At 38.5% G+C, this 25,796-nt stretch overlaps 1 protein-coding gene across 8 annotated transcripts in view; it reads right to left on the bottom strand.

Annotated features, from left to right (window-relative positions):
* The window catches only part of LOC100116365 (dynein heavy chain, cytoplasmic), a 631,875-nt gene that overhangs the window by 365,318 nt on the left and 240,761 nt on the right, over positions 1 to 25,796 (bottom strand). For all 8 annotated transcript variants that reach the window (XR_004228365.2, XR_004228366.2, XM_031933441.2 and 5 more), the window contains one exon: positions 1,838 to 2,984. Coding sequence is in view for 6 of the 8 variants with exons in the window: in XM_031933441.2 (XP_031789301.2) it covers positions 1,838 to 2,984 (1,147 nt within the window). In the remaining 2 variants the exon portion in view is untranslated. The remainder of the gene's footprint in view (positions 1 to 1,837; positions 2,985 to 25,796) is intronic.

The following is a 25,796-nucleotide window of genomic DNA, read 5'->3' as shown; positions in this document are numbered from 1 at the left end:
GTTGACGTTTAGAAAAATTGTCGGCCATTTTGAATTCACCATGCTTATTTTTCCAAATGTGATTTCAGATTCGTTATCAGCGACCCCGAAAACCCCTGGAAGTCAAATTTGGCCCAAATCGGTTGACTTTTGAAAAAAATGTCCGCCATGTTGGATCCGCCATTTTGAATTTTCCAAATCTTATTCCAGATTCGTCATCAGCCACCTCAAAAACCTAAGTATACAAATTTTGGTATGAATTAGAAAAATTTAAAAAAAAATATGTTTTGCGGTCATTTCATGATGTCACAAGCGCCATCTTGGAAAATCTTGGAGGAAAATTCGCAAAAATCAAATGTTTCAACAATAATATCATTTGCATTATGAATCTGTATCACGAATTTCGTTGAAACCGTTCAAATTGTAATAAGCATGTTAAAATGTTGAAAAATTTATTTCTGAATTTTCACCAGATTCAAACTGCCATTTTGAAATTTTCCGATGAAAATTCCGAAATTCTGACTCCGGATTTGGAAAGAGCGGAAAATTTTACACAAGAAAAGTGCTTTTGGTTATCATTACTTTCTTTTTTTGACAATTTTCTAGGCGAAAAACCAATCGACTATAAAATGTCCGCTTGGGAAGAAATGGGTTAATAGACTATTTTTCCCTCAAAGTAAGGAGCAAGATAAAAGGTAAGGGCTTCAAGTTGAATTTGAAATATATATATGGGAAAATTGGTATACTAGTCCACTTTACTCCCAAAAGAACACAAAAACAATTTCGGACCTCTGAGTACCCCCAGTTCCAAGTTATGGCCATATCAAAAATTGAGATTTTTTCAATTTTTAATTTTTCTGACAACTAAAATGGCTTATAACTCGAAATACAAGCATACATACCTTTTTTTCATATTTCTTGTAGAATATGAAAAAAAAAGTTTGACCCATATAGCTTGTCACATATTGCTGTATTAGAATATAAACTATACGGGCCCAGTGCTCAGCTTTGGTGGAGGAAATTTCGGATTTTCAATGGTAAAACTGTTTCTTATGACAAGAGCTTCGAGCATGCCAAGTTTGGTAATGAGATGAACCTTGTAATAGAAGTTACATGATTTTAAACAAAATGCAACACGGGACTAAAGTAGATCATTCCTTCCGGTGATTACTGAACTAAACTAACTTGGGTAATTTCTACTAAATCCACCCGCGGAAATAATCTATGACTGTAGTCCCTTTTTGCATAATGTACATTAAGTATTATTTTTGTAATTTCTTTGTAATACTAGACTTGCAAACAAATAACTGTGTTTACCATTGCAAGGTATATCATCACTCCCTATCAAGAGTAGTACATTGTAGAATTCGCACCGAAGTACATTTGATTGTTTCCGTAAAGGCTAGCTCTTTTCACATTTCGCCGCGAAAAGTAGCACGATTTACGGCTCAAACTAATGCTTTTTTTAATATGTGAAAAACTTATAGTAATTTAATAATTTTTATACTATCTGACTTTTTGCATGTGAATGTTATTATTTATCGCACTTGGCATTCATAAATATTATCAATTATTTAAAAATCAAGTTTAGAAACCGCTAGTGTTAGCTTAGTGCCCTAGAAACAATGCTACTCTTCGCGAAATAATTGTGAAAAAAGCTAGTGTTTGCAGCAAAAGCTTGAACAGTGCTACTGTTCGTAGCCGGAAATGAAATATCTTGCTCTACGTAAGTAATTTGAAATGTGCTAGTCTTCGTTGGGAGCGGCGATATGCTCAATGCTCTGTACTATTTTCTATAAAATAATTAAATAAATTCAGGCAATATAATTGTTAATTTAGGAAAAATTAGTGTTATTACCTAATGGTTTGTGCTCAGCTAGCCACGTGTACAGTAAACTTTCATGTCTGACAGTATCCAAGGTAGGAACAACAACATCTGGACAAGCTACTTTATGAGTTTCAACTTCAATTTGTGGAACTTTATTGCTCCACGGTTGCCATTCTCCATGAATGTCAACTTTAAAATCAATAATTGGAATATTTGTTTGTGATGGTAAAGGTACTGTAGTAAAAGATCTAATAAAATCACCAAAATCTGATCTAACTTTTAATTTTGCATCCCCGGTGAAGCTCCATAATATAGCATAGATAAGCGATTTCGTAATGTATCGCTCTACTTGTTCATTAGGTAGAGGAAAATCGGAATGAGAGTGATTATATTGTAAAATATTTCGAAGTGATTGATTTAACATAGAGAAGAGTGAATTTAATGCTCTTAATCTGGTAAAATCCATTATATGTTCCTGTTTCGCTGAATATTCTAAACACCTTACCACTAAACCATCAGGTGAAAAGAAAGTATGTAAGATATTTGCAGCCTCGTGTTGAACTGACAATGTTGGAGATAGAGCATCATCTTTTTCTATAGGTTTTTTTACAATATTATCTTCGTCACCATCATCCAAAGCAATATTTTTTAGACGCAACAAGTAATTATCAAAAATCATTTCAGTTGATAATACATCTTCAGAAAACCACACCATTCCACATCGAGAAACTGTTGCTAATGTGGCATATTTTAAATCTTGTACTTCAAACATTATCCTTACGTTTGGTGGAAGGCTTAAACGTTCTCCATTAGGTAAAGTAAGCAGTTTATTATCATCAAGAACTGAATTAAGATTTTCTACCCACTCAGGGTCAACATCTCCGTCGAATATTATCCACTGTCTTTTGTTAATTTCTCCTCGAACATTATCGATAATTTTTCGTAAAATGTGCGTAAAAAGACCATCAGTCCATTCTCGCGTGTTTGGATCAAGAACTCCATAAAGTGTTTCTTTGCTAATGGCTTTTGGATCGATTACATGAGCTACTCCTTCAATACCTTCATATCTTTCCAATGCTTTTAGTAAAACTTGCCAAGCACTCGTTTTACCAGATCCACTGGGACCTACCATCATGAGACCATGATTTAAGTTACAAATCTGATATAGCTGAAGAACCTGCAAACAAATATTTTAGTTATTTTTAATTATTTAAAAAGATTAACTATTTAACTATATATATATATATTTATTATTATTTTTTTTTCAAGGAAATCATTCTACCAAAACTTTTAGTTTTTCTAGAAGTTGTGAAATAAAAGCGGGTATTTACGTGTGTTTACGTAATTGCAGCGCCAACCTCAAACCCCAATTTTACTTATTAACTTTTTTTAATTTGAAATTCCATCAATATAATGAGCGCACCGCCATAGTGAATCATACTACCGAAAGAGAAGGTCAATCCGACTTTTAGTTTTTATTTGGCATTTGAAATACTAAATACCCCGTGGCGCATTTGCGAAGCTTTAGCCCCTACTCCCCCTTAATATCTTTGAAACTAACTGGTTTTATAAACAGCCCAAAAAAAGGAATCAAGGTACTATATAATGCTAACTAAATCCAAAATTTGAACTTGATTATTGCTTTTTTCTCCAGTTATCGCGTCACGTAGAAAAACGACTTTTTTCAGTTTTTGATGTTTTTCTCAGGATCTGTCCCATAAAATAACTTAAAATTTAAGTAAAATATAGTCGTAATAACTTTCAATAATCATGTTTGTTTTTGAAAAGATTCAACATTTAGTTTTCAATTAAAAACAATTTTAAAAAATTGCGCTTAATGGTGTATAATAAAAGAACGACGAACGATAATATAAATTTTCCGCGGTAAAAATATAGGTAATTTTATTCTCTTTCAGGTACATATTAAACAACTTACTTTTATTAACTTTTCCAATAACTTTATTAGAAAAAAACTGAAATATCAAAACTAAAAAATCACTATAAAAAAACCGCTGCCAATTCATTGGCAAGTAGCTTCCTCCAACTAAATTTATAGGTCCAATGAATAGAATATTGTTTTCATATATCTATATATCTACTTGCTGATGTATGAGGCGGCTTTTGCTACAAAATTTAATATAAGTTTTAGATGGTTCATTGTCAAAAAGTTTGCAGACCCCTCTGTTTTTTTATTATAGAATACGAACACTGTCGTCACTTTTTTTTCACAGAAATTCAAGGATGTTTACATCTGTTCCTAACCAACCTAACAATGAAAACAACAGGCTATTCGTAAGATAGGTCGTTCGCGCAATTTTCGAGAAAATCATTTTCACATTTTAGATCTTTAGTTGAAAACCGCCCGACGAAATCGTTTAAAATTTTAGCAGTAGATAGCTTTTTTATGGTGAATCGCCAAATTAAAGTTTGAAGCATTTGACTACATTGTTTTAGAGATATAAGGAATCAAAAAATTTTCGAAAAAAATTCAAAACTTAATATTTTACGAACCATAGGGAATTGAAAGTTGTGCAATGAACTTAGCTGAAACACATAAAATATCTATTTTTTCCTGGAATATCAAGTGCAATAAGGCCTTTTTGCGTCCATAATCGAGGCACAAAAAAAACTCATTTTTTTCAGTTTTCGATTTATTACTAAAAAAATAAGTAGTCAAATCACTAATAATTTTAATGGGATATAGTTTGACAGGTCGCTTATCGACATAATTTTTTTCGCGAGGTCATGATGTTTAGTTTTAGAGAGATATATTTAAAAAAAATCACCTTTTTCATTTTATCCGTCGAACAAAGCAATGGATCCCGAGCACCAAACGAGGAAAAGTAGATAATTTTATTCTCTTTCAAATGCTTTATAGCTGAATTGTTTGTAACAATGGGACGATAGAAAAAAAAACGCAAAATAGTGTTTTTCAGAAATCAAAAAATGGCCATAAAAAATATATATTTGAGAAAATAAAAAATAACTGTTTTTCCCGAATTCAGAATCGAAAAATATATATGCATGTCAAATTTTATTGATATTGACGTAGTAGTTCCAGAAATATTACGGTATTCATACACATATATACACACACGCGCACATAAACACACACACATCCCAAGCAGGGATGCCGATACCCCGTATGTGGCGCATCCCCTTGGTGTCGGATAGGGGAATGCTTACCGGTGCGTGGAGGTTTCCTTAACATGTCGGAGAGTAGAGCAGAAATAAAATATGCTCCGTGGACCAAACAGGCTAGGGGAAGAAACCCCAAAAACAAATCAAGCATGAGTAGTGAGTTAACAACAAAACTACCCCATACGGATCAGACCTCTGAGTCGAATCCTTTCAACGGTTCCGATTGGGTTGAAGCCCCGGTGGCCGGCTCTGGCTCCATGGTTTCTGGGGGGGAGGACTTACGAGTTCGTGGAAACGAGGCGAAGAGAAGAAAGGAAAGGGAAGGTAAAGCAAGGCCCGTCGTCACTAGGGACCCAAACCCCCAATCCGGCTATGCAAGGAGACCATTTGACGGTCCAGAAGGATACAATCAGGAACACAATTAAATACGCCGAGGGTAGAACCAACGTGCACGGGCCGATTAAAACGGGCCTCGCGAAGGCGATGAAAGAGCTAGAAAAGATATAGGAAAAAGTACGTCCCTCTTGAAGGTGCCAGAGCTTCGCTTAGGAGGAGAATCTCTTGTAACAAGCTATGTCAGTGCCAGGAGCATAGACAGCAACTCGTCAACGAAACAAATCGCAGAATACAGAGAGTCTCGGCAAAAAGACATAAAAATGCGTAATGAAGAAGAGGAGTGCATAGGAAAGCTGGAGATAAAAGAAGACGAACTTATCGGCGACTGCCAGTCCGCACCGAGGGATGTAGGACGTATAGCAAAGCAGGCCGAACAACTTAAAGTTCTGTTAGAGGAAATAAGAGAAATGCACGAAAAAGGAAATTTGGGAGAGGAAAATTATCAAGATGCCGCTGATTACTATCAAGCGCGACACGAGAAACGACAGAAAGCGAGGAGAGGTGCGCAAGGACGGCTCCTTAAGGACGCGGTCTTAGCTAGTGCCGGAAGCAAGAGGTCAAGTGGAAGCCCGACTAATAGCCCTGAAGAGAAGAGCATGTCAGAAAGAGGCAACGACATGAGAGAACAGCAATGCAACGTGAAACTTTCACCCCGAGAGTCCCTCACAATGCACTAGAGCAATTGGCAAAAGCCAGGTCCAACAAAAACAAGCATCCAGAAGGAATACTAGTGAAAGTGGGGCAAAACAGGACGTACGCGGAAGTCATAGGAAAAATCCGAAGGGATGTAAACCCGGACACCACAGAAAGAAGGGTGCTGGGAGTCAAGCTAACAAGAAGCGGAGACGTCCTCCTAAAACTAGGAAGAGGGTCCGACAGGACAGCGTTTACTGCGGAAGTAGAAAGAATAGTGCTGGGCCTTGGACAGGTCAAAAAGGAAAAATAGAAGGCCACCCTAAAAATAAGGGACATGGACCCGGAAGCTACGGAAGAAAAGGTGAGAGCAGCTATAGAAGGAGCCCTGGGAAAGCTAGACAATGGTAGAAGGGTGACCTTATTAAGGCCAAACACGAGGGGCCTTAAAATAGCCATAGTGATACTGAGCAAGAGAGAGGCCGAGGTGCTGTAAGTTGTAGGATCAGGAAGCATGTAGAGGTTGTGCGATGGCACATGTGCTTAGGCTTTGGGCATTGTAAGGACAAGTGTAATGGTGCAGATAGATCGACCCTCTGCTTTAAGTGTGGAGGAGCCGATCACTGCATGGCACAATGCCAGATGAAAGCGAGCTGTTTTATCTGTAAAGGGGATGGACAAAAGGAAGAAGGCTGCAAACATGTAGCTGGCTCCGGCAGCTGCATTGTATTCAGGCGCGCCTTGGACACGGTGGAGAAAAAAAAACAGGACCCTGGAAAGATGGCAATAGCAGACAAGAAGCAGACGGCCAGACGATGCAGTAAGAAGCAGACGCCCGAAAGATGCAGAAAGAAGAATACGAGATAACGACCACATTAACTAGAAGAGGGCGTAGAATCCTTTTGCCCCCCCCCCCCCCCCCGCGAAGCAATACTTAACGGTGTCAGCGCGGGGAAGTCATATAGGAAAAAGAGCTAGGTCCAACTTACTTATGGTCGGTAAGGAGGACGAAGAGGATTCTGTTGCCGTTGGAAGTTAAAAGCTAACGGTAGCGAAGGGTTTAGTGGGTGAGAGTCCCACGAACGTGGTAGCATTCGGTACCATATCGCCCATAATGGATTTGCCTTTAACCCCTCTCTCTCTCTCTCTCTCTCGCTCTCTCTCTCTCTCTCTCTCTCTCTCTCTCTCTCTCTCTCACTCTCTCTCTCTCTCTCTCTCTCCATAAATCAAAAAGAAACACACACATCCATACGGACATTTTCTAGAAACATTTAATTTGAACTTCTCACACACCGAAAAGTATTTTCTAGTGAAGTTTTGAACAAACTCGAAATTTTACTATTACAAAGCTTCCTCTAGGAGAAACCAAAAACGCGTATACAAAATGTATACGGACTTTTTCCCACAATGTTTTAGTAAAAACAAAGAAAATGAGACTTGGTGGGTTAAAATCCACTGACTAGAAGCTGAGATATAAACGTGTACATACGCACACACGCACGCACACGCACACACACACGAGCGGACGTAGGTGCTTTCGAGCCCACCTACAGCGCTTCAAGATAGAGGATAATCCAAATTGCTCAGTATGTTTGGAAGCAAACGAAGATGCGGAGCATGTCTTCTGCAACTGTTCGCGATACGAAATGAAACGAGAGGAACTCGAGCGGTACCTTCAGGCTAGGGTGACCCCTGAGTCAATGATGACAGCTATGCTAGCGTCGAAAGATAGCTGGTGCGCAATAAAGAACTACGTAAGGACTATTATCAAGAAGGTTAGAAAGGTTAGACAAAGAGAATAGAAGGGAAGGATATGGCAAAACAGCTGAGTAAAACTGTTGCTAGACGAAGGCCATTAGGTAATAGATACAAAACGCTCCTCGGACTGATGCAGAGGAACGTAGGTAACTGAGTTGAGCCCAGACTCGCTCACCCGGTGCAGAGAAACGTAGGTGTCGAGGTTGAGTCTGTCCAGAGGATGGCCAGTCGATGCTGCTCAAAGTAGACGGCCGGACGATGCGGCAGGAAGCAGACGGCTGGACGATGCAGAATGAAGAAGACGAGTTTAATCCTGAACCCCTAATCACCTTGATGGGTGGGGGATGTACGGAAATGTCAAACTTCAAGTTGTAGTTTTTTGGTAGTCGAAATATTTGGTAGAACCCCACCTTAAATCGAGAAATCGATCTAATCGTATAAAAGTCCTTTATCGAAGCTACAAGTTATTACTTTACAAATAGCCTCCACACGACTGATCTATTGTTACTGACAACACTAGCAGCAGAGCAGATAGCATGATTAACCAAAAGTAAGTACAATAATATAATATCAGATTGTGCGTGACTTACGGGGACGAGCCACTTTTAAACCCGGAAAAAACGATTTATGATAGAAAATGACTGAATTTAATTTAAACTGAATTATTTAAAAAAATTTCTAGTGATATAAGATACAAACTCTACTTTTACAGTGAAAAATCATTTATTACACCTACTAATCCATTGAGGCACTTGGTGCAATGTTTTGGGAATTTGTTCAGTGTCCGTAGAATTCTAAGTGAACGAGTGGTTCATTTGAGCTAAAATTTAAGAAGGGCTCTTTGTAAACTTGTTTCGTCATAAATGCAGAGAATTCATTTTGAATGAAAATACTGAATTTTTTACTTTTTTTGCTTATTATGCCAGCTTTATGTTTATAAAATATTTTCTACTTATTCATAGTTGAAAACCTGAATGTAAAAAGTTTAAAGTTCGGCTCTTAATCTTTTGTAAAGTTTAAATTGTAGGTTTTTACTCTTAGAAATTACTTTATAGGATTAAATATGTGCATAATTTAATTGCACTATGTCAATTTTTTTACAAAGATTAAAATGCATGTTCTAATCTTCATATAATGTAAAAAGTAGTAGGGGCTGCGCGGCTACTGGGCCAAGCTGGTTCTCGGTCGCTAAATGTCAACCGATGGTAACTCGTATTAGTAGCTCCCTGTTTTACCGACCGGGGCACATTTGTAGATTTCTGTCGATAGAGTATGCCAACCCCACTCTGACGGGGCCGCCCCCATACCCATAAGTCTTAATGATCGGGCCCCCTCTGCCTTACCGACGTGTGTGAGCCTTCTAGGATAGCCTTACCGATATTGTTTTATTAACTTCAACCTCGTAGGTAGCTTGAGTCAGTATCGTTACTGGTAACGCTGCTATCATGCATCCCATTTTTACAGATGGAGCTGTAGGCACGCGTACCAACGCAGTTTGTAATCGCTTACTTAATTATTCTACTTATAGTAGGATTGTAAAGAAATATAGGTGTAATGTCCCATGTTCATATATACTTAGGCATTTATAAATGCACAACACATGCGTGACTGCATTCGTACACTCACACAGATGACGTGTACGTAACCGACTAAAACAAAGCAACGATTCGCACGTTGCAAAATACATCGCACTAAAAACCAGAGAGTGCTTTGACTTGCGTGTGGATATATATATATATATATATATATATATATATATATATATATATATATGCACGAAATCGACTTCTGGGTGGCGAATGCTTATTGGATCAGTATTGTCTTTACCATCTAATTATTACAACCATTTGCATCGGCACCAAGGCTTTAAAAATCCTCGAGCCGATCCACGCAACGCCTTTTATGTAACACGCGAACGATTTTCGCGTTTTTCGTACCTATTAATAGGGACTAAAGTGACTCATTTTTGACCGGCGGGCAAAAAAGTTATTTTAGCGGGCAATAAAAACATTTATTGCCCGCATATTCAAACAGCGGGCAATAATGGCCTTTATTGCCCGCAAATTTTTTTTTTGTAATTTAAAAAAAAAAGTTGATTTTGATAAATTTGCATTATTTATTTATTTTATATAATGTTTGAACAAGACAAGAGCACGGTTGCCGTGTCAAAAAATAGTCACATCAGTCCCTCTTAACACGTACGAAAAAACGCGAAAATACGTCCGCGCGTTACATAAAATATGGTGTGCACCAAGGGCTAAGTGGGCTTTTTGGCCTCGTGGATTTTGCAGTACTCGTCTGCGGCTCGTACTGCAAAATCCACACTCGGCCTAAAAAAGCCCACTTTACGCCCTTGGTACATAATATACTATTACGCAAGTAAAAGCCACTGGCTGTACCTGGTAATAGAATACGAGGGCTGTGAATTCTTGCGCTTCGCCTTTTGAGTGCGTAAAGAACACAAACTCTGTACACAGTTCAACAGTACACCTCTTTAATTACTAGTCAAGAGTCTCGTGCTAAGTAGGGTAACCAAGCCTTCAGGCGCCTGCGTGGGAACTATAAAAAACATATTCAAAAGGACGGGGAAGGAGGTAGCGAGAAAAAAGAGAAAGAGAGTAAAGAATCGGTGCGCTTCGTACGGAAATTCGTCTCCAGACGTTTGAGTAGGGACTATAAGAAACCCATTTAAAAGTATGAGGGAGAGGGTAGCGATGGAACAGACAAAAAGAGTAGAAAATTGGTATGATTTAAAGTTATCGCTTTATGAATTGAGTTTAAAAAACTTGTGGAAAGGGTACAAGTTTCGAGTATATTTAAGGGTTAAGAGTATATCCTCACCACCTTAAATAAAAAAATGAGATATTGATTTTGTGTGTAAACGTACCTTAAATTGTTTAAATAATCAATTAAACAATTATATTAACTCAGGAATACTGTAAAAATTATTAAACAATGTTTATAATTACCATATGTCAGGTACAATAGGTCTTCGAAGGCCAAAAATCACAGTTTTCATTATTTCAGCTACCGCAGACTTACTGAAGTTTTGAGCTTCGAAGTGCACTTTTTACTTTATGGACCTACTTTAAACACATATGTTTATGGAGTGAATGTGGGAATTAAAACAAAATTTAATTTAAAAAAGTTTTCTACAATTTAATAAAAAAATTTGTTTAAATATTTAGAAAATGATAAAAAATATGTTTTACTTGTAGAAAACTTTTTTAAATTAAATTTTGTTTTAATTCCCACATTCACTCCATAAACATATGTATTTAAATAAGGTCCATAAAAAAAAGTGCCCTTCGAAGACCAAAACTTCAGTAAATCTGCGGTAGCTGAAATAATGAAAACTGCGATTTTTGGCCTTCGAAGACCTATTGTACCTGACATATGGTATTTATAAACATTGTTTGATTATTGTTACAGTATTTCTTTTTTTTTATTTAAGGTGGTGAGGTCCCCTTAAGCAGACCTCTGCTCCGTATTTGTACATATTTTCGTGTGTACTCAAGGAGTGCTGTGCATTGTTATATATTAGTCGAGAAGATCTGCAGTAGGGAATGTAAGTATATTTTATATAACGTATTTTATAATTTTATAGAAAATTTATTCACAATAATATCAAGTATATTATTTCTGTAGAATATGGATTTAATCGTAGATGTTCAAGGATTCAAGGGTAACAGTGAAGAGTTCATATTCAAGGAATTGACCTACATCAATCAAAACGACCCAGCAGCGGTGTCGCAACTTATAACTTTTCAACCACAACCCTCTTTGCTTGACTTATTAATCGATAATAATTTCGCCAATTTGTGGTTAAAATATTCCTTTCATGGACTAAATTGGAGTGACGGAGACGTTCCGTACAATATTCAACTTATTAGTTGAGCGAAGTTTGCTCGAGCCTTTAAAAGATCTAGACAACAAGAAACGTCATTATTTGGCTTGAAGGCAATAAGAAAAAAAATGGCTGCAAACATATTTGCCTGGAACTTAGAGGATCTCGGCTGTCAATCCTTAAAGTCTAAAGGTTTCCGACTGCCCATCGTGTACACACATCACCTATCTAACTGGAAGGAAAACTGTGCGGTCCAGAACGAGTACACCATAAAAAACTGGCTCTGGATGTTACGCCACGATATTCTGTACTGTTTGTCTATGTAATGTTTGTCTATGTACGTTGATTATTTATCAGATTTTACAAAGTCAACAACGACGTTAGAAAAATATTTTATCATGTAAGTATAATATACATTTGTGCGCGCGCGCGTGTGTGTAATTTAATTTCAGAATAATGTTTTCTAATTTATTATTTTTATTTACAGCATATATTCAATCATTTAATTGGCTAAGTCATCAGCATACCCGGCTACAAAAAAGCTGTCATATTTGGAAATTAAACGATAAAAAGTAACAAGACTCAAAAAGATTCAAACGAAATTCGGTATAAAAATGGTCACGAGGCTGAACAACAGGTTTAATGTATGTTTACCATCAAGAGTCAACAAGTTATTCGTGGAAAATGTGACTACACTTGAAGAGTTGGGAAAAGAGGTAAAGAACGGTGATGTTGAGTGAGAGAGAGAGGGGGGGGGGGAATAGCCACGCCACGCGCTAGAGCGGAATCGCCGCATCTAACTAACAGATTCATTCGTAACCTCGTTGTGCGTATAACTTTTGGCGCACACAACGCAATCATTTGTATCGTTTTTTTTTTTCAATAGCGGGCATATTGTGTCGTAATATTAACGGGTTGACGTGTAAAACATAACATCTCTGTCCACATTAATATTTGACGAACTTCGGAGATTTATTCGTAAACATTCCAGGTAATTTGTCTAGTGTTTATAAGTCCTGCTGATTACCGGATTTCATCCGTGTCGCACGGAAAAAACATAGCACAAACTTACACGAATCTTTACGTATATCGTGAACGAGTTTATTAAATTTCTAACACCCGTTTCAACTATCAAACTTAGTTATTTTCTTTAATTCACGTCTAGAAAGCAAATTGTCTTTTTTTTTACTATCAATATATTGTCAATATATCTCGAACTAATAATCATTTCCTGATACTACTTACTATCTAACAAATGTTATTCACGGACTATGATTTATACGTTATGACATAGTAATGTTCTTCGAGACAGACATCGATTAATTGAATAATTTCGTCGACGTTGTAATCTAAATAATTTTCTTTTTTCTATTGTAAATATTTTATTATTTCTTCTTAATTAGATCACACCTCATTCAAGTTGTCAAGTAAAGTAAAGGAATGCAGTTTAGGAAATAAAGTGAAATAAAGGCTTCATGCCACAATCATTCAACATAACTATAAATATGCGAGTTTTTCTTTACCCTATGCTATCAATCCTCACTCAGTACCACATGTTCCCAAATAATTTATTATAATTTAACTATTCAATATCAATTATAACTAAATATTAATCCGGTATACGTATCGGTAGACATGAAATGTACTAGGTTATAAGTGTCAAATTTGCATGTAAGACAACTTATTAGACATTATATCATGTTTGTTTTCTACATATCTTTTAGTAGTAGGTCAGCCCAATTCTGAAACTTTACAGCTACACTGAGAAAAAAATAAAGTGTTACTTGATAGCACAAAGTAGCACCAACCGGAGAGTCTCTGGTAGCTACAACCGAAGAGTCCGGTAACCAGAGCCGGAGTCCAACATAATCTCTAAATGTACCTACGCTTTTTTGCTCGTAAATAGCATTTTGCTTCTGATTATACTGCATTAATCAATCATATTATCTATTATTGATCATTTTCTAGTTTACGAACAATGTAGATGCGGTAGCACGAGTTCGAAAATTCATCTACTCTGACCTATGGATTTTGTCCGGTACTGGCTACCGGACTCTCTCCGGTTAGGGCTACTTGAAAATGCTTACTTAAGCAACTCCGGTAGTGGCTACCGGACTCTCGGGTAACCCTAACTTTTTGTCTCTCCCTGTACTTTTTTACTATAAAAGCGTACATTTTACTGTATTGAGGTGGTCGGAGTCCGGATTAAATATTTAGATTTTCAAATTTTAAGGTTTAAAATGCAAATAAGGTAGCCTTAACACACACACACACACACACACACATATATATATATATATATATATATATATATATATATATATTTAAAATGGCTAAAATAAAAAAATGGGGTCAGATAGTCGCCATGTTCACATCGCGAACCCTGGGTTCGACAGAGAGCGACTGGATAATCCGTCTGAAAAACAATTTATTCAAATCAATTTATCTAATAAACAATTCGACTAAAATCGGAAATTTTCCATTTTAGACGAATTGTATAGTTGATAAACTGTTTTCGAAAAATCGTTAATTAGATCAATTGTTATTTAGGTGAAAGGTTTAGATAAATTATTTTTAGATAAATTCTCTGTAAACAAAAATTTGAGTACTTTTCATAATTTTTTAAATGAAATACTAGCTATATATACCTCACTCCTAACGTCGCTGGTAATACAGAATTTGTAAGGCCCAATGTCTTACTGTTAATTTTTATAAAACCCGAGTTGAGCTTTTAACGGCAAAGCCGTGATCAATAAGTTCCTAACGTCGCACGGTAATATAAAAACGAGCTTATTCCAATTACTAAAAATGGTATATTTATACATATTAAAGTTACCCACATTATTTGAGATGTATTTAAAAAATAGCAATTATTGATATCTATTAAATATAGTTGTATTGCAAATTTTTTAAAATGATTTACAGTTTATAATATTTCATAGAAATAAGCAAAATAAGTTTAAGAATTCAGAAACCATTCAATTTTTTAAGGTTTATGCAACGCAAAATAATATCTTTAGGGTTCAAAGATCATCATATTAAAAATTTGCAAAGACTTAAAAAGGGCCCAAAAAATAATACCCCATGTTACATCGTTCATCTTTTAAAAAACCTAAGTTTATCTTTTAATGGTAGAGCCTGACAATAAGTCCTTTGATATAATATAAGATAAGATTGCAAAAAAACTGTTAAAGAAAGGGGTTACTTGCAAAAGTGTGTCGCGCACTAGGATTTGACTTAAGCCAAGGAATGTTTTTTTTCTATTAATCTAAGATGAATAAAGTTCAATACTCCGACTTTTAATAAAAGGTTTTAGCTCAACTTTTGATTCCTAAACTTCTTATGGCGTGTCCGCTATTGGTTACTGAGGGGGCGCTGTAAACTTAACACGACGAATAATCGAGACATGTATCGTTTCTCGCAATATGCAAGACGAAGTGGACCATGCACAAGTTACCGGTGCACAGGCAACGGCAAAAGTAGGTATACCCACGAGCGTCGGGAAGGGAAGCATATTGCGTGTAATTATGTTCGATTTTAGCCAAATCAGCAGCGAGCATTCATGATCTGGCTCTCAACTGAGCAACGTGCGAATGGTAGTACTCGCTGCTTGCTCCGGTCTCCACCATACCCAGTAGTCCATGAGCCCCAGGCTCTCGAAGAGTATGTGTGCAGTCCACTCCCTCTCCATGTAGACTGAGATCCAGCATCGCTTATAATTGAATACTAAATGATTAAATCAATAAATGAAAGACATTTAAAACATATAAACCCTTGTTTAGCATTACTCACTCCCATCCCCCCAGCAGTTGTGTCACCGGTATAGGATGGTAGTACCCTGCATTTAGGTGGCGCATCTGGTTCTAGACTTATGGTGAGATGGTAGTACCTCACACATCAGTCTAATAGCTGCGTGGTTTACCTAAGTGTGCGGGATATGCGTAGTTGGAATACCCTACTCATCTCCCTCTACACACGAGCAGCTCTCCTCTAGTGGCTCGGCCATTACAGAGGATAGGGAGGTCTTTTGTCCACTCAACAGATATTACCGGGTGGATCAAAGTCTGCTATCGCTCTTCGAATGTGCTTCTCCCCCGCTTTACTAACTTCGGGTCTCGAATCCTTCACGTTCGCGTATTAACCCTTCGCGGACCGTTTCATTGGCGCCCGAACAGACCCGAGTTTGTTATAATACGGGAGATTGACTAAGGGAGATCATTAGAACATTTTTACTTTTTACTTTGGAGACTTGAAAACTCCACCACAATCAATGATCCCCCTTCTTCAGTTATCGCTCGCCGAGCAACAAATACACAAGCGTCTCGATAATCTCTGCGAGGCGATCTGGGAGCTAACCAAGCGCAGCACGCGGAACTACGAAGCCCTCCAAAATGTTGACAGGAACGTCAAAACGTGTCATAAGAATGTGTTAAATCTCGATCGTGATCTACGCGTCCTGGAAAAGGGTTTCGAAGAGCTCCTCGAAGAAGAGACTGAGATACTCAAACTAATCGAGAAACTATCGACGCGAACGGACATAAAATTCCGAATCCTGAGCTCACGACTCGACTCGCTCGACCGGGAAGTCTCGAAAATAACCGACGGGATGAGTAAGCTTACGATTCATGAACCGACGTGCAGCTTAATGTAAAGCGCGGTAACGTCTCCCCCATTCTATGTGGCAATCTCAAGTATCAAAAATTTTTTTTTTTTTTTTTTAATAACCCTTAGATAACAAAAATGGCTGTAGCCGCGGGTAAAACCCACAACAGGCGCTCTTTAGCGATCCTAGAAGAAATCCAAAAGTTACAAAATGAACATAATCCAGACAATGCGGAGAAAGAGCTAGAGTGGAAAGATGCTGTAGTATACGAGCTTGCCACATTAGACGAAAAACAAAGCACACTCGAAGAACGAGTAGACAAATTAGAAACTAACGAAGACTTGGACTCTCTCGGAGAGCCACATATACGTACGAGTTTTTTAAACACGAGTAAAGAACACAAACAGTTCGAAACTATCGAGCGCACAGACGCTCTTGCCTTAACGCTAGAAAGAATCAAAAAAGAGACTGACAATAACAAGATTGACATAGATAACTTGCAACAAAGCCATGACGCGATGAACAAGAGGCTAGCAACCGTCGAGTTGGACTATGATGCCCTCTCTGACCAACATACTAAATTACAATCAGATTTTAAGGATATACGCACACTAATTGAAACTAAAGCATCCCAGACGGAGCTATGCCTGCGTATGCTAAAAATTATCGAGGCACAGGCAAGAGAGTCTACACGACTCGAAAAACTCGTAAAAAATAATAACGGTGGCTCTTCCGAATCTACGACTGATATAAGTAAACATGTGAAAATAGCTACGCCGAAATTCAAAGGTCTAGCTAGCGAAAGACCCATGAAGTTCTTGTCAGAACTCGACAATTACATTAAATTGGTCAAACCGGAAGACCACGAGCTAAAATACGTCATATCTCAAGCCTTGGACGGCGACGCGCATAATTGGTGGTATTTACTCCAAGCGGAGGTGGATAGTTTCGAGACATTTTCAACGCGCTTCAGGGAGCGCTACTGGAACAATCAAATTCAAAGAACAAATGGTCGAAAAGTAGAATTCGGACAGTACACCCCTGGACCTCGAAGCCGTGTCAGCTATGCCATATATATGTTCGGTCTAGCCCGCGAGCTAGAACTAAGTCTAGAAGAGCACGAGCTCGTCAAAAAGATCGCGGAGCACTTCGACCGAGACATACGACGTACAGTAACCGGGCACGAGATAAAGTCAGTAAACAAATTTCTCAAGATACTCGCAGACTACGATAACGATGACACAAATCGAAATCGAGCCAACGCGCAAACTAACCAGAACGCGCAAAACAAACAAAATAACCAAAATCAAAAACCCACCCACCCACCCGCGGGAAACAATGAGTCGAAAATCCGTCAGCCTAACAAGCCATCAGGCAACAATCCCGGTCAGAAAAAGACGTGGACGCCACACAATATAAACGTTACGCAGACAGCAGACGACACAACGAACAAGGGATCAAGGGTCACAAAACAAAGGTGGGAACAAAAAACCCCTTCAGAAAGATACGACATCGACGTCTTGGATTACTTTCAAGACATAACTAAACAAAATTCGGGAAACATGCAGTAGCTGCGTCCAAGGCGGATGCACTTCCTTCTCTAGGGGAGAACGACGCAGCTGCTCAAATCGCGTCCATAATGGAAAACCCGGGCAACGAATTACTGCACGATGTTGACCCGGACGGTCGCAAAGTGGAAATATCCCACTGCCCCGAAATAAAAATATTTATAGAAAATATAGAGGTAGACGCACTCGTAGATACGGGAAGCGAGGTAACGGCCATTTCTGAAGAATTTTACCATCAGAACTATGAAACTCTTAAGCTTTGTCCAACATTACCTATTTGCGGTAAAATCATAAAGGGCGCTACGGGTAGCAAATCGGCTCGGCTTAAAATACAATTGCGTTTAAATACGAAATTCGAAAAACTGTCTGAAACAATCATATTCTTGGTTATACCCAAACTAGTCAAGCCTTGCATAATCGGGTTCGACTCAATCAAACTATTAAAAATGTTAATAGACACGGTTTATGAACAAATTCTCTTTTCGGTGAAAGATAACGACGGAGTAATAACGTACGTAGACAAAAAAATGCCGCGTAACGAGTTCACGTCGCTAACAATCCAAGACGCCGATGGATACAGTGAAAAAGGGCACCACACGGATCTCAATAATCTTTACGAAGATTATGAAAACAATTATGAAAATCCATACGAACTCACAATCGAGGAGATCGATGGAAAAATGAACTCTTGTGAAAACCTCAATGAGGCACAAAGAAATATATTAAAAAATCTGATTATTAAAAGAAAAGAAGTATTTGAAAAGAAACCCGGTCTCTTCACAACCTATGAACATGAATTGATTATAACAGACAACACACCTTGGTTTTGCCGACCACACCCAATACCCATCGCTGACAGACAAGACGCACTAGATGAGTTTGACAGGATGTTAAAATTAAACGTAATAAGACGCTCGAATAGCGTATATATTAACCCGATACAGATCGTAAGAAAACGCGACGGATCGGTAAGGCCGTGCCTAAACGCACAAAAATTAAACATGGTTCTCCAAAACAATTACGAGGGACCTCCCGGTATCGACGAGGTACTACAACGATGCGCTGATAGGCCAATAACAAGCGTAACGGATTTCACGGCTAGTTACTGGCAAATCAGACTAGCAGAAAGTTCTCGAAAATACACCGCGTTCAAAGTCGACAGTCACGTCTACGAATTCAACGTTGTACCGTTCGGTATTAAAACAAGCGGATCCGCGTTAATTCGAGGACTGGCGGAAGCCACGTGGGATTTCAATGAATTTCTGGTACTGTTTGTAGATGATCTAATGATCAAATCGCGTACGTTCGAAGAACATATAGAACACCTCGACAAATTATACGAAAGGCTAATCGAACATAATTTACGATTGAATTTCATAAAATCTAAATTTTTCTGTGAAGAGATAGAATTTCTCGGGCATTATATTTCCGCAAAAGGAATACGACCGGATCCGGAGAAAATACGTACAATTCGTAATTTCAAAAGACCGAAAAATCTAAAACAGCTACAAAGCTTTATCGGATTCATAAATTTCTATTCAAAATTTACAAAACACTTCGCTGAAAGTCTAATACCATTATTAAATTTAATGAGAAAAAACGTACTGTTCCACTGGACAACCGAACATCAAGAAGCGTTCGAAAAAATAAAAACGCTTTTTGATGATAACATAATTTTAAAATACGCCGATCCAAAAAAGCCGTACATACTGACGACAGACGCGTCAGACTTCGCGCTCGCCGCGGTCCTCTCTCAACTAAACGATGAGGGAGAGGAAGAAGTAGTATGCGTTGTAAGCAGAACACTCAAGGGTAGCGAATGCTCATATTTCACCACAGAAAAAGAAATGCTAGCCCTCGTGTGGTCACTTCACAAGCTCGATACATATTTAAGGGGGGCAATCGAAATTAGAGTCCGTACGGATCACGAGGCTCTAACATTCCTAAAAACTTGCAAGTTCAACAACCAGAGATTACAGAGGTGGAACCTCGCGATCCAGGACTTTAATTTAAATCCAACGCACATACCAGGGACACAAAATGCAGTAGCAGACTACCTTAGCCGCATGGACGAAAGCGAAAAAAGTAAGGCAGAAAGCCAATCCGAAATCATAATTTCCGCTATCGTCCAGCAAAAACCAAGCCGCGAACTCATTAATATATGTAAAAATATAGAAAAGAGCCAGAGGCGAGATCCTCAAACGCGTACACTAATCGACGAGCTTGTAAACAACGACGAAAAAACTTGTAAACGGTACGAGCTAATAGATCATGTATTGTATAAAAAAGCGAAAGAACGATCAAAAATTGTAATACCAAATAGCGTGTTAAGAGATTTTATAAACGAGGTACACGCGATATACGGCCACATAGGGGGGCGAAAATTAAATAAAATGCTATGCGAGCATTTTTACGCATCAGGCTTACGCAGAAAGATAGCGAAAATTTTAAAAACATGTGACAGTTGCCAACGCACTAAACATTTAACTAAAAAATATAGGGAAATGTCACAGCCTATCTTGACGCAAAAGCACAGTGAATTACTGTCAGTAGACTTTTACGGTCCACTTCCTACCTCGGCGGGGGGAGTAAAATACTTATTAACAAGTATAGATGTTTTCAGTAAATACGTTGTGTTTTAACCTCTCCGTCGAGCAACAGTTCACGGGACGCAATTTACGAGCGACAAATTTGTAAACGCGTTAAAAAACGAAAATATTAAACTTGTATACTCATCTATCCGGCACCCTCAAAGCAATATTATAGAAAGGGTACATAGAGCGTTAGGACGATTTTTTCGTACGTTTATAAGCGACAAACATAAAGGTTGGTCGCGATACGTGAAAATAATACAAAATATTATAAATGAAATGCACCACGAAACAACGAACTATACACCGACGGAATTACATTTCGGCCGAAAACCCATGCGAGTATGGGAAAAATACTTGTATATACGCTTTACTAACTTCGGGTCTCGAATCCTTCACGTTCGCGTATTAACCCTTCGCGGACCGTTTCAAAGTATAAGTAACATTAAGTTAAGAGTATAACATATAGAATCAATAAGGTAAAACTTTAGTAAATTTTAGTAAATTTAAATAATAAATAATATAAATTATTTTTTTTAAGTAAAATAGATAGATTATATAAAATTTGTATGTTTCTTTTCAAATGGTTATATTCTTGTTAAAAAATTGGGCATAGGAGTCAAATAGACCCTTATACCCAATTTGAGTGTGAATGAGTAAGTATGATGGTATAACCATTGTCTGGAAGTCCGACATGGAAAGTACTGTCATAAAGAGTGAATGTTTTGAAGTAGAGTATGGTAGTTAGTATGGCTGGAGGTTTTTGGCTGTAGTGTATACAGCTAAGCTAACCAGCATTTTTGTTACTATCTTGTTATTTTTGTTAATCCGGACCTGCGAACAGGGAACATTGTTTTCCTCTGCAGGACCGCGGCGTTATGATGGGTTATTGTATTAATAATTGCTGCATTATGACAGCCTGCGAATTTTATATGTAATTTATGTAACACTATGTAAATTATGTATTTTCTGGAATTCTAAATAAATAATAAATAAAATAGGTTAAAATGAGTACATGTAGAAATGTGCTACAAAGGTGACAACTTAGCGATTTTTTAAAAATATACTACCTTTTCAGTCGTATAACTCTAGCTCTAATGTATGAATTTTAACAATCGAGTTGTAAAATTAAAGTTCTGTCCAAAACAAAAATTTTGAGAAGCGATGGGCCTAAATCGTCTAAAAACTGACAAACTGGCGACTGATAGAAAATTACCAAAAAATCATTGATTTTTGGCTTACTGCTGTTCAAACCAATTTCGCTATTTGAATATATATGTCACAGAAAAATTTTTTTACTGAAATTTAACATTGTTAACCACAAATTTATGGAGAATTTACTGTTTTTTGTCAAAATGCAAAGCTGAGAAAATATTTTTAAATCACTTTTTAGCGATTTCAAAATATCGTAGTGCACCTGCCCCCGCTGGACAACGCCGGCAGAGCCAACCTGGGGCTACCAACGTTCTCAGCTCAGCCACCAGCCGCACCAGCAGCAGCCTTCAAAAGAGCAGAAGAAAGCGCCCGGCTCTCCTCCCCGCCAGCCGACCAGGCCGATCGCGCTGAAACGCCGCCTGGCCAACGACGTCGAGCCGTACGAGCCTGGGACTCGCAACGAAGCCTGGCGTGAGGAAGACAGGCGCCTACTCGAACAGAAGAGGGGACGAAGGGCAGCCGCCTCTGCATCAGCTGCGACAGCAGCCGCCTCCACCTCAGCGGCAACCGCAGCTCCTCCTACCTCAACGGCAACCTCCTCCACCACAACAGCACCGCCCGCCGCCGCCATGACCACGCCACCGACGATCGCGGAGATACTCCGTAGAGTCCTCGCAGCGGCAGAAATCGGCGAGGCCACGTTCGCTGCGTACGAGGCGTTTGCCGAAGAAGGCATCCGCTTTTAAGCGTGTTCTTTTTTTTTTTCTTTTATTACGACAATGGCAACGACGCCGACTTTTTGTTATAAAAAAGAGTTTTTTATGTTTTTAAATTGTTTTTTAGCTATAATAAATTGTATACTTTTATGAGCGCATACTATTGTACTCTGTTGTTGTCCTCCTCCCCGCCTTTCCTTATAAATAAAAAATTGTTTTTCACCGGCCCAGTGCCGTCTCAAAAAAAATGTTTGTACATTCTCACTCATCTTGTGAATAAACGTATCGACATAGAAGCTGTATTAGTTGATCCATATGACATTACTGATATGAAAATAAACGATCCCGATATAAAAAAGTCATGACCGGGTATTGTGAAGCTAAGATAGACTTTCTGTGATTGGCAAAACCACTTTTTGAAAAGATGTTTTCCTAGCTTATGCCGATATGACCAAATCATATATTTTACGTTGTGATGCATCGGCCTTTGTATCGCCCGCGAAGTCTCGCTTAATAATTTACATTAGACGTCTGTTAAAAGCGGAAGAACTTACCATTAAGAACTTACGTATTTGAGTAGGAATGAAAAATTTATTGGTACTCGGTGCATTTAAGCGAGCTCCGCTTGCGCTACATTTTAAGGTCAGGATTTTCATATTTAGCGCCATTAAAACAACCTCTTATGGTGAGTTTTTAAATATCAGCTACAGTGCCGCCATTAACGTCCGAAATGCACTGAAGTTGATTATACAAAAAAGTTGCATACAAAAAATCGCAGAGATGATCTATACAACTTCACGTGTGTACAACATCAGCGCATTTCGGACTTTGAAAATTTTGTGCGCTGTCGCTGCAGACCGGGGTTGCGGAGGAGGAGCTGACGCACTAGGTCAAAATTTGGAGAAGGTCATCATCAAATTATTTAGATAAGTATTTTAAATTAAGCCTATCTTTCATTACGGTTAATTTTAGTTTGCACTTCGTAACGTGATCCTATAACCTATCCTTTTCTGAATCACTGTTGCTATCTTTTCCTACTCTCCTAGATTAATCGGTTTTTACGTTTCCTTCAAATAAATTTGCAAATACGACAAGATACTTTGTGGATTTTAACTTTTTCAGTTTCAGATAGCTGCTTACGATACGAAAACCGACGACAGTCTGACAAAAGAGTTATCGCTTCTGAAGCAAAAGATAACCATACGTCGCTCGGCATCCTGGTGCTGGTCTGCAAAATTTTCAAAACATGTATCTCATTTTGTATATTATATCTCATAATACTCTTTGTAAAATATTGTATGCAATTTTTATCTAGATTATCCAGAATCATTTTCATATATAAATTGTGTTAAAATTATTATATATAAATTGTATATAATTTTTATAAAATAGTTTTACTTGGGTGAGGAGCACTTAAAGGTACTCAACCCTAACTCCTACGTTCCTCTGCATCGGGCAGGGGAGTAAGAGCTCAACTCTGTGACCTACGTTCCCTTGCAATAGCCGAAAGAGCGTTTCATATCTACTACGTAGTGGCCCAGTTTTACTCAGCTGTTTCGTCTTGTCCTTCCCTTCTATTCTCTCCGTAATTGCTAACCTTCTTGAAAATGGACCTTACGTAGTTGTTTACTGCGCACCAGCCATCCTTCGACGCCAGCATAGCTGTCATCAATGACTCTAGGGTCACCCTAGTCTGAAGGTAACACTCGAGTTCTTATCGTTCCACTTCATATCAAGAAAGTTTACAGAACACATGCTCCGAATCTTCTTTTGCTTTCAAACATACTGGGCAAATCGGATTGTCCTATATCTTGAAGCGGTGTAGGAAGGCTCGAAAGCACCCATGTCCGCTCAAAAACTGCGTAAGGTAGTAATTCATTTCCCCGTGTCGTCTATTGGTCCAGCCAGCAATACGTGGCATGAGGCGGTGCGTCCATGGCCCCTTTCCACTGGAGTCCCATCGTATTCGTCACTCAGCCAGGGTTTGTCCCTTCGCGGATCTCAAAACTTCCTTTTGAGTATTGTCACCACGCCGGCTTTCTTCGTATATATTCTTTCGTTCTGTTGCTAGAATGTCAATAGGCGGCATACTTCAGATAACGCATACTCCATCTTCTGATACTGTTCGATAGGCAGAAGCAACCCGCAATGAACTTCTCCTATAAAATGTTGACAGCTTCCGTGCATAAGACATCACCAACATAGCGTCCGCCCACATTGAGACACTGTATAACATCATTGATAAAGTTACACTGGCTAGGAGTAACCTTCGACCCTGCGTTGGTCCACCTACATTTAGCATTAGTCGCGATAGTGTAGCACCGACTTTTGCTGCCTTATTGCTCACTGCTCATTGCTGAGACGCTGCTTAAACATTAGTCTGACGTCTATGATGATCCCCAGGTACTTAATGGTCGGCTGGGAGTCTATTTCGTGTCCGTATACTATCAGTGTTATTGTCTCTATTTTATTTCTACTGGATATAAGAATAGCCTCCACTTTATGGCTAGCAAGCTCAAGTCCAGACTGCTTTAGTCAATCGTGGATTATGCTTACTGCCTCGTTAGCGATTTTTGTCACCTCTTCGTTTTGCTTTGCTACTACCTCTACTGCAATGTCATCTGCAAATCCATCGTACATGATGTTCCACAATAATGGACCAAGCATTGACCCTTCTGGGACCCCTCCAGTTACTATATAGGTTTTCGTGACATTCTCTGTGTCATGCAAAAAGGTTTCGTCTTCCCGGTAGTTAGACATAATCCTTCTTATACATATATGCCGGTACTACTTTTTTCTGTAGTGCCTTGTGTATCTTGCCCCAGCTGGTTGAGTTAAACGCATTTTTAACATCTAGTATAACAATAGCACAGTACTTCTCAGTTCCTCCTTTTCATCTCTTCCCTTCTATTGCAGTTCTAGCATTGTCGACTACTAAGCTTCCAGCGTCAAGAGTGGAGTATTTTTTTCTAAAGCCGTATTGATATTCCGCTAGTCCACCTGGTTTTTCAATGACTTGGTCCATTTTAACGCCGATTATGCGCTTTAAAATATTGCCCGGGGTGTCCAGCATGCAGTAGTCTGTATGAGGCAGCTTCTTCAGGTGGCTTATCTCCTTTTGGTAGTAGTACTAGGCGTTGCTTCTTCCAAGTTCTTAAGAAACGTCTTTTTTCCGAAACATGAATTGTACAGGTCCACAAAGATATCAGGGCGTACCTGTATAGCTTGTTTCAAAGCAATATTGAGTATGCCATCCAGGCCTAGAGCCTTGTTGTTCCTAATTATTTTGCATGTAGCCAGTAATTCCTTTTTGGTTATTGTTGGAATGATTTTGTCATTTGCCTCCGCTTTAGGGATTGCTGTTACTTTCATTTAAAGGGAAAACAGCGTGGTCACAATACGGTCCAGCAATTTCGGGCTTTTAGAAGGAGAAATAAAACCTCCCTTTATCTTCTTCATTACTACTTGGTACGGTCGCACCCAAGGATTCAGCTCGACCTCGTCCTGTAACTCTTCAAGGCACCGTCATTTATTTTCTCAGATTGTTTTCTTGTGTATCCGTTTAGCATACTTCATTTCTT

Source organism: Nasonia vitripennis, unplaced genomic scaffold (genome assembly GCF_009193385.2).
Source record: "Nasonia vitripennis strain AsymCx unplaced genomic scaffold, Nvit_psr_1.1 unplaced0251, whole genome shotgun sequence".
NCBI classification, from domain to species: Eukaryota; Metazoa; Arthropoda; class Insecta; order Hymenoptera; family Pteromalidae; genus Nasonia; species Nasonia vitripennis.
Note: the sequence above shows the minus strand (reverse complement) of the source record. Positions and strands in the feature narration are given on the sequence as shown.